Source organism: Lactuca virosa, chromosome 2 (genome assembly GCF_052849685.1).
Source record: "Lactuca virosa cultivar CGN04683 chromosome 2, Lactuca_virosa_CGN04683_v6, whole genome shotgun sequence".
NCBI lineage: Eukaryota > Viridiplantae > Streptophyta > Magnoliopsida > Asterales > Asteraceae > Lactuca > Lactuca virosa.
In genome coordinates this window covers 89,261,147-89,271,524 of record NC_136427.1, presented here as the reverse complement: position 1 = coordinate 89,271,524, position 10,378 = coordinate 89,261,147, and the positions used below count along the sequence as shown (strand labels likewise).

The 10,378-nt window shown below is 38.8% G+C and overlaps 1 protein-coding gene across 1 annotated transcript; it reads right to left on the bottom strand.

The window, feature by feature from the left end:
- Positions 1-9,630: 9,630 nt before the first annotated feature.
- Positions 9,631-10,047, bottom strand: LOC145157598 (uncharacterized). Its single transcript, XM_079076624.1, has one exon. The coding sequence runs from the start codon at positions 10,045-10,047 to the stop codon at positions 9,631-9,633; it is 417 nt and encodes a 138-aa protein (XP_078932750.1).
- Between the last annotated feature and the right edge of the window lie 331 nt (positions 10,048-10,378).

The following is a 10,378-nucleotide window of genomic DNA, read 5'->3' as shown; positions in this document are numbered from 1 at the left end:
TAAGTCTTAATTCGTCATGTCCCGTCATGCTCTTCATCTCTTTGAAGGAGTGCGGCCACACACCCACATAAGGTGGCCTCACACTCCTAAAAGACCCTCCAAAGTGAGAGTTGGACTTCCATCTTCGAGTTAGACATGACCATAGCCTTGCTGCACCTTAGAATTGGCGTTTTGGACACAAACATGTAGGGTGTACGACCGCACATGCCTGTGTACGGCCGCACACACCCTTATGCGGCAGCAAACTCATTTTTGCGGTAGCACACTTCCTTGTGCGGCAGCACACTCATGTGTGCGACCACACACACACATCCTAGGACCACAAACCCATTTCTAAGACCCTAAACTTGTACTACAACCAAGTATAGACCTAGGACACTTCATGGATGCAAGTATGGACCTTGAAACACCTCAAAGACACTTTCCAACATGATTGTACGGCTGCACATCCATTGCGTCGCACACCCATGTCCGTACACACCTTTAAGGTGGCCATACACCTCCCTCATGCAATCCTTTAAGGTTCTAACACTTAGTGCAAGTAGTTCCAAGCTCCTAGAGTGGTTGTCCATCACATCTAGTGGTGAAATACCTTCATATGACATCCTTTATGTGTCATTACTTGTTAATTAGGATTAAATCGTGTTCAAGGCTTCACTTGAACATCCCGCATTCCGTATCGATCCTTCATTCAAATCGCCCGAGGTGAGTTTACCCCTACATTTTTCCAATTTTTTTTTATGTTTTTAGGGGGGGAATACAAGCAAAAGCATAAGGAATCTTGTGATCAAAATATATTATTTTGTTTAAGATAATTGTATTTTCAGTATGCTTTTAACACGGAAAACAGTTTTACCAAACGGTTAAGAAATCAACTTGTGGAAACAGTTTTCAAAACTAGGCCAATGAACTTATGAATCATGTAGTAAAATGTTTCATTTTATAAAGGATTCATGTTAATCACAAAAGGATTTTCAGAATTATTACTTGTAAATTTGTTAGTCTAAGTTGGAGACACGTCCTTGGTAACACTCACCACTGAAACAGAGTGTAGGACTAGCACTTATGAACAAAATCTCTTGTAGGGAGAGCGTGACTGTTATGTATAGATCTATAAGGGACTGACAATCCTACACCTTGCTGCAAGCTACAATCGGACCGGCAGGTCTACGGGTGGGAAAGTCGTAAAGGATACCGGCCTCGTTACGTGCCATATCCAGTCAAAGTATGGTTATAAAACTCACAACCTAGATAGCAGAGATTTACTTTTGTAATAATGGATCAAGTAAACTAACCTGAAAGTAATAACCGATTGATTACTAGAGGGTATTAACAATGCCTTCAGGATTTAGTTCACCACGTCTTCTTTTTATTAGTTTTATTTATATAATAAGGCTAATACACCTCACTGGGAGTAACCAGGGTTTCTAACGAAAACTATGTTTATCAATATAAGTATGGTAGATACTTGTACACCTCAGTTTAGAAAGGATAATAAATGATAAACTTCTAGGGAAGATATAGGATTTTCCCAGGATAACTCGGCTTTTCATAAAAGGATTGTTTAACAGGTAACTAACGGATATTCATATTCATTCCACGGCTCCTTGGATTATACATATCTTGTATGAATCTGGAAGTTATGGAAGGAATGGATTTTCGAAAACGCTTTTCATAAGAAAATATAGGATTTTCTTGAGGAACACTTTTCAAAAGGATTCAGACAACACTTTTCCACCAAAAGTAAATGCTTATGAACTCACCAGCTTTATGCTGATATTCTTTCAAAACTGCTTGTATTCTCAGGGAATTAGTAGACAGGTACTTCCAGGAGTTCGGAGAAGTCGGAGCGTTAGAGTCACGTCTTTCCATTTTACTTTTGATATGAACAAAACTATGTATTAAACAATGTAAACCTTTTTCATATATGTATTCAATGTCTGGTTGTGTTTACTATGCTTGCTATGATACAATTGTTGTGATACTACGCATGACGTCAACCACCGCCAAACGTTTCCGCCGTTCCGGTTTGGGGGTGTGACATAACTAGTAGGTGTTTTTGAACTATGAGTTAACCAAATGTACTCTAAAAACCCTGGCAGCTATGGACTTAGTTCCTTATAAATGAACATTGATATCTAGGCCTAATAAATAACATAGAAAACTATGAACTTAGTGTCTGTTAGATAAACCTAAGTAGCGATGTACTTCGTGCCTATTTTGTAGGACAATCCTTAGGAATGAATAAATGAAGAATAATTGATTCTTAGGGAAGATCCTTAAGAATCAAGAAGATAATGGGGATGGAAATTGGGTTAATTGTCTAAATATTAAACATAATAATTATATTATTGTGGGTTGAAAACCCAATGTAATCACCAGGTTTCACAACATGACCTACTCTGTTTATTGCATCAAAGGTAGTGATGTTAAAGATATATTCTATTGAGAGATTCAAGGAGGATTAGGACCCTATTTTAATTACTGTACAACTTGTAATATTTTGTAATGCTTAAGTTTTTGTATTGACGATGACATCCCAAAGTTTTGGTATAAATAAAATACATTTCTTAAAAATGCTTTGATAATATCATTATCATATTTTCTGGGAACAAATTTTGTAATATTATTCTTCAAAAAGGATACTCTGATTCTTAAATAAGAATAAAGAAATAGCTCTTTTCTGGCCATGAAATTGGGGATGTTATAGTTGGTATTAGAGCATTAGTTTAAGCGAACTAGGAATTTGTAGGGTTTCTAGACTTAAACATAAAATGCTAAGCGACGATCGTGAGGAGTGTGTCCATTATATTTTAGGTAGTACGCCTACATAGACACAAGAACTAGCTTATTTACAGAAGATGCCTAAATTGCTTTTATGTGCTCAATGATTTTTGCTATAAGATGCCTTATATGATTTATGATGTTGTTGTTAGATCGAATCTATGGTCTTTTGCCGACTGGATCTAGGAATTTTTTGTCTTCAGATTTCTAAATGTTTAATTTCGGTATTAGAACTAGCATGTAACTTTTCGGAGTAATAAGTAGATTCATACGTCTATTATAAATAAAGCTTTCTTATTATGTTTCTTTTCACTGTACTCAACGTCTGTTTGTCATATAGATTGACATGGTGAGAACTCAAAGAGGATTGGGAAATAGTAATCAGTAGCCTGAGCAATGAGTGAATGAGCGTGCACTAGAGGTAGCAGCTGCGCCCGAGCCAATCACGATGGCAGGAGTCCAAGCAATGATTCAGGCTTTGATGGCCAAACAAAGGAAGAAGATGAGACAAATGTTGCTTAAGTGGGACAAACCTACTATACCCATTACACAACCTGAACTGAACAATGAACAGTCAAGCCGAACCATAAGTGGTTAGGAGAAATAACCAGGATGAAGGAATTGAAAGGAAAGAATGCAAGAATAAAGACTTTACAACTTGCAAACCATCAACTTTTACTGGGAAAAAAGATTTAATCAGATTTACAGATTTTATCTCTGAGATGGAGCTAGCTTTGATAACATGTGGTTGCAAGGGCAAGCTACAAACCACTTATGATGTGAGTCAGTTTAGGGGTGGGGTTGTTCATTGGTAGAACCCTTTGGGGAAGATCATAATCCCCAATGAGCCACTACAACTGACATGGGAAAAACTCTTTGTAGACTATATATGCAAGTTCTGCCCCAAAATAGGCTAGTTATGGAGAACCAGTTTCTGACATTGAAAAAGGTAAATATGTCGATTGATGAGTATACCGATGCCTTCACTAACATGACTGAGTTTGTTTTGTGCATCAACCTTGACGAGAAAACAAAAATCAATAAGTATACAAAGGGACTACCATTGGAGTACACTGTGCAAGTACACCAGGAACCTACTCTTGAGGCGGCCATCTAGTCTGCTAAGTCTATTGAAGAAACGATCAAAGGCAGAACCATCAATATGGTTGAAGTTGGCGAGAAGAGGACAAGATAAATAGGTTCCTGTAGTATGAACCCAACAACAAGATGTAAGGGATAGCAATGAAGAAAAGTGGTGTGAGAAGTGCAAAAAGAAGCACTATGGGAGATGCTACGGAGAAGTGACTTGTTATAAGTGTGGGAGGATAGATCAGTATTCCAACGATTGTATGTTTAATGATAAGGTATGCTAGGGATGTGGAGATAAGGGGGATATGTCAAAAGATTTCCCGAAGAAAAATGGAGCAACAAGACCAAATGCTCCACCGAAGCCAAAGGAAAGAGAATTCCAGATGATCCTTGATGAAGCAGGCGACGATGCAAGGGATCCGGAGTAAGAATCTTATATATATATATATATATATATATATATATATATATATATATATATATATATATATATGAAGATCAAGATATAAAGTAGCCATATAGATAGTATCATGTGGTGTAGCCTAATATAAGAGGCATAGCATAGGGTGAACTTGATTATCTATGTAACCGTTTAAAGAAATAATATAAACCTTAGTTATGTTATCCAGTGTGTTAAATGTCACACCCCCAAACCGGAACGGCGGAAACGTTCGAGGGCGGAGGACGTCAAGTAAAGTATCACAACAATTGCATCATAGTAATCAAAGTAAACACAACCATTACATTGAATAAATAAAATATTTACATCTATTCGATACATAGTTTGTATGACATCAAAATGTATAACATAAGTATAAAGGACGCAACTCTAAAACCTTCATCTTCTCAAAACATGCGGGTGTACCTGTCTACCGGTTCCCTTAGAATACAAGTGGTTTTGAAAGTGTATCAACATTTAAGTTGGTGAGTTCATGAGCATGCTTTTGTAATGAAATATTGTCTTCGATTCTTTGAAAATGTTCGAATGTTTCTCAAGAAAATCCAATATTTTATTTAGTAGCGTAAAGTAGTCTTAAAACTTAAGACCAAAATGTACGTTCGTTACAATATTTTGTAGTTGTATATGAAAGTATTAGTATGTATGCCTGTTTACCACCAGTTGTATTGTATAGTAATATTTTGTATGAAAACCTTTGTATGAAATCCCTGGTTATCTCCAGTAATGTATAGAATTGTTCTGTATGAAAACCCCAGTTACCACCAGTAATGTATAGAACTGTTCTGTATGAAAACCCTGGTTACCACCAGTAATGTATAGAATTGTTTTGTATGTAAACCCTAGATACCACCAGTAATATATAGTTGTTTTATTACATAGAATAAAACCATGTGTTTGTATTCCCTGGAATCGTCCAGTTGTATTGTATAGTAGTGTTATTAATTAAAATAAAACTATTTGAAGAATTGAAATTCCGTTAACAAATGGTTAGTTTATACTGTTGTGAGTTTGGTATAACCATTCTTGATGTGCCCTGGTGACCTCTACGACATTCTTCAGGCGTCGGAATGGTATGGCATTTGTCACCCTAGGCCTGCCGGCCTAACTGTAGCTAACAGTTCATGTGTGGGATTGTTAGTCCTGAATAGATCTATACATAAATCTCACGCTCTCCCTCCAGGAGACTCTGGTTATACTGTATAGGATTTAGTTCCATACCCTGGAGGATACAATAGAAGTAGTGCCGAGAATAGTATTGAATACCATTCCGTTAACAAATGGTTAGTTTATACTGTTGTGACTCTGGTTACGTGTAGTGTTGTAGTGTTCTATTGTACTTGAAATTGTATATATAACCCTGTACAGTAAAAATAGTTATACTTAAATAATTATTTAGAATTATACTCTTGTACTCCGAGAATAGTATTGAATACCATAAACTATATCTACCAGAGTTTATATGTTCGTTTCTATATAAAGCTTTTGATTTGGTAAAACCGTGTAATGTATCCCAAACTATACCTATTATAGTTTGTATATATGTTCTCGTTTCATGTATTGAATTCTGTAAAAGTTATGCAATGTTCCCATACTATATCCACTATAGTGTGACTGTATGTTATGTATCGTACTGAAAACTTTGCAATTATGTTTGTATGTTGAAAACTACCCTTATGATCGACATGTTACAAAAGGAATAAAAATATCTGAATATTTTTATAGAATGTAGTGATTTCTTGGCTTGTATCAATTGCAAAAGTTTTTAATCTGTTTGAAATCGTTTGTATAAAAACACAAAAATCCTGGTGTTTTACTTGTATTCCCCCCCTGAAAAATTAAAAACAGTGAAAATGTAGGGGTATGAACTCACAGTTATTTAAGTGAACGTGCTGGACAACGAGACTGGAATGATGACCCTTGAGTTGATGTATGCAGAATTAGTGGTATCCTAATGATAATTAAACACATAATTATATATTAAATTAGTAAAATTGTTAATTAAAGTGTTAGAAAACACTTGTTTTTGTGTTAGGAAATGTTATCGAGAGTTGCTTGAAGTGAATGGGAGGGTTTTGGGTCAAGGCTCAATCCGAGAACTAGGTTCTCGGTTATGAGGAGTTTTTGGTCGGATCTAGTTTTCGGTTCTGCTACTGTTTTCGGTCACATGAAGATTTGAAGGTTGTTCTTGGTGTTCTTGGTGAAAATACGAAGATTTGAAAGTTTTCACTTGAAGATATGAGTGTTCTTGGATGATCCTTGGGAGCAAAATGAGGGTGTTTTCGGGTGAAAAGAGTGAGAAATGATCTAGTTTTTGAGGGAAAAACCTTTATACCGGTTGAGTTTTCGGCCGGAAAGGAGTTCTCGGCCGAGATCTGTTTTCGGTCCGAAGGTTTTCGGCCGAAAATGAGTTGTTGGACGAGTTTTCGCTGATTTGAGGGAAAATCTTGGTTTTTCGAGTGTTTTTGGTTCCGGAAACATATATAAACTTTATTTATATATTTTAGATTATTTTTTATCCCACAAGAATTTAATTGGAATAAATAAAACTCAAATTTTATTTATCGGGATTGACTTTTATTGACTGGAAAAGTATCGGGTTTTCACATTATCCCCCCATTAGAGGGAATTTCGTCCCGAAATTCTTTCTATAGAGTACTATTATGAACTAGGAAAATATGCGGGTACTTCTAATGCATCTGGTCTTCTTGCTCCCAAGTGAATTTAGTTCCCTGCTTGGCGTTCTAACAAACCTTCAGTATCTGGAAGATGGAATGTATGTTGCTAAGCTCTTGAGGTAGACGTAGTTTTTTGGCTATGGGGCCAATTCTAGCAAGTATCTCGAATGACCTGATGTATCTTGGATTTAGCTTTCCACGCTTTCTGAAGCGTATCATGCCTTTCCAGGGTGAGACCTTCAACAAAACGTGGTCACCAACTTGGAATTCCAAGGGTTTTCGTCTCTTGTCTGCGTAGCTCTTTTGTCTATCTCTTGAGGCTTTCAACCTCTCACAGATATGTACGATCTTTTATGTGGTTTCTCTTATGATCTTTGGGCCAGTGAGAGTGCTATTAGGGACTCGTCCCATAGCCAACTGCATGTCACCTACCTCTGCCCAGCATAGAGGGGATATGCACTTACGGTCGTAGAGGGCTTCGAATGCAGCAGCCATGATGCTAGTGTGATAGCTGATGTTATATGAGAACTCGACAAGTGGCGAATTGGTATCCCATGCTTTACCAAAGTCGATCACACATGCTCTCAGCATGTCTTCTAGTGTTTGAATGGTTCTCTCACTCTGCCTGTCGGTTTGTGGATGGTAAGTTGTACTCATGTCCAGCTTAGTTCCAAGAGCCTTCTGAAGTGACTACCAAAATTGCGAGATGAACCTACTATCTCTATACGAGATAATAGATATTAGCACACTGTGCAGTCGTACTATCTCTTGGATGTAAGTTCTAGCTAGTTTCTCCATTTTGTATGTTTCTTTGATTGGAAGGAAGTGGGTGGACTTGGTCAGTCTGTCAACGATTACCCAAATAGTGTCATGACCACTCGGGGTCTTGGGAAATTTGGTGATAAAGTCCATTGTAATTCCTTCCCACTTCCACTCAGGTATTTCTGGTTGTTGAAGTAAACCTGAGGGCTCTTTATATTCTACCTTCACTTTGGCGCAAGTTAGACACTTATCCATGTAGGTAGCAATCTATGCTTTCATGTTTGGCCACCAATAGAGTTTCTTGAGATCTAGATACGTCTTATCTGAACCTAGGTGGACGGAGTATCGAGTTTTCTGAGCTTCATTCATGAAGACATCTCTGTACCCACCGAATTTTGGCATCCAGATCTGGTTAATGAAATAACGAACTGCGTCTCCCCTTGATCTCAAATTTCTTCTCCATTCTTCGTAGAGCTTCACCTGCCACCTTTTCGGGTTTCAAGCCTTCTTGTTGAGCCTCTTTGATTTGGATGGACAGATGGGAATGGATTGTCATGGTCAATGCCTTCACTCTACAACCTGAGTACTCCTTTCGACTAAGGGCATCCTTTACTACATTGCCTTTTCTGGGATAATAATGTATTTCACACTCATAATCATTTAGTAGCGCTACCCATCGTCGCTGTCTCATGTTAAGTTCCTTCTGATCGAAGATGTGTTGAAGGCTTTTGTGGTCGGTGAAGATAGTGCACTTGGTACCGTAAAGGTAATGTCTCCAGATTTTTAAGGAAAAGACCACTGCTCCCAACTCTAGATCATGACTTGTGTGGTTGACTTCATGTGCTTTAAGTTGTCTCGAGGCATAAGCAATAAATTTCCCTCGTTGGATAAGCACACAGCCTAACCCATGGTTGGATGCATCACAATATACAACGAAGGCCTCTGTCCCTTCTGGAAGGGACAAGATATGTGTACTGCACAGGGCTTGTTTCAGTGTATGGAATGCAGTGTCTTGTTTTTCTCCCCAACTAAAAGTCACACCCTTCTGAGTCAGGGTGGTAAGCGGTTTAGCAATTTTGGAGAAATTTTTTATGAATTTGCGATCCTAGCCAGCGAGACCCAAGAATTGACGGATTTCTGTGGGCATTCTCGGTGCTGATCAATTCTTGATGACCTTTATTTTGGAAGGGACCACATGTATGCCTTCTTCGCTAACCACGTGACCCAAGAAAGTTACCTTCCTAATCCAAAACTCTCACTTAGAGAATTTCACGTAAAGCTTTTCTGCCCTCAGTGTTTCTAGAACTTGTCTTAAGTGTTGATTGTGTTCTTCTTGCCTTCGTGAATAGATAAGTATATCATCTATGAATACTATCATGAACTTGTCTAGGAAGGGGCGGCACACCCGGTTCATTAAGTCTATTAACACGACGGGTGTGTTGGTTAGACCAAAGGGCATCACTACAAACTCGTAGTAACCATATCGAGTCCGAAATGATGTCTTAGGAACATCACCCTCCTGCACTCGTAATTGATGGTACCCCGATCACAGGTCTATCTTTGAGAAGTAGCTGGCTCCTTGGAGTTGATCGAAGAGGTTGTCGATTCTGGGTAAAGGGTAGCGATTCTTAATGGTGAGTTTGTTTGCTCGTGGTAGTCTATGTACATTTGGAATGATCCATCCTTCTTCTTCACGAACAAGACCGGTGCTTCCCAGGGTGAGAAGCTTGGTCTAGTGAATCCCTTGCTGAGAAGTTCGTTCAGTTGGGTGGATAATTCTTGCATTTCTGCCGGTGCTAGACGATAAGGAGATTTCGCTACGGGGGTAGCTCCAGGAATGAGGGCGATTCGAAACTCGACTTAGCGTTCAGGGGGAATTTCTGGAAGATCTCCGGGGAAGATGTCAGGGAAGTTAAAGACTTCGGGGATGCTCTCGAGGTCTTTAACTTCTTGCTTTTCGGTAACTACATGAGCTAGGAATGCGTGACACTCCTTTAGCAGATATTTTTGGGCTTTGATGCACGGAATGATGCGAAGGTTCATGGTGAGTTTGTCGCCATATATAACAAAGACTTCACCATCTGGCAGGTTGAGACGGATGGCTTTTTTGAAGCAAAGGATATCGGCAGGATTTGGACGTAGCCAATCCATGCCGATGATGACATCGAAGCTCCTTATGGAAACCGCCATAAGATCTATTGGAAAGGAATGGTCATTTAGAGTGAGAGTGCATCCTATGAATACGTTGTTAGCTCTCTCTTTCTTTTCGTTAGCCATCTCGACGGTGAATGTTTCGGTTATTGGTTGGGATTTATGTTTGAGTAAGTGTTTCAATTTATGGATGACAAATGTCCTCTCCACACCACTATCATAGAGAATGCATGCATAAGAGTTGTCGAGGAGGAACGTACCCATGACTACTATAGGATCAGTGGCTGCCTCCTCCCGGCCCATCGCTAGCACTCTCCCTGTGCTGTCAGCAGTCGTTGCTTTAGGTCAATTCCTCTTGTAGTGCCTAGTTGCACCACAACCACAGCCGGCTTGGCTTACTCCAGCTCCAGGAGTCTGATTGGTTGGTTGGACTTGTGCTTTGCAAAAACAGGATGTG

Coding starts and splice junctions, on each gene's coding strand:
- LOC145157598 (XM_079076624.1), bottom strand. CDS start 10,047: ATGGCTAACGAAAAGAAAGAGAGAGCTAACAACGTATTCATAGGATGC.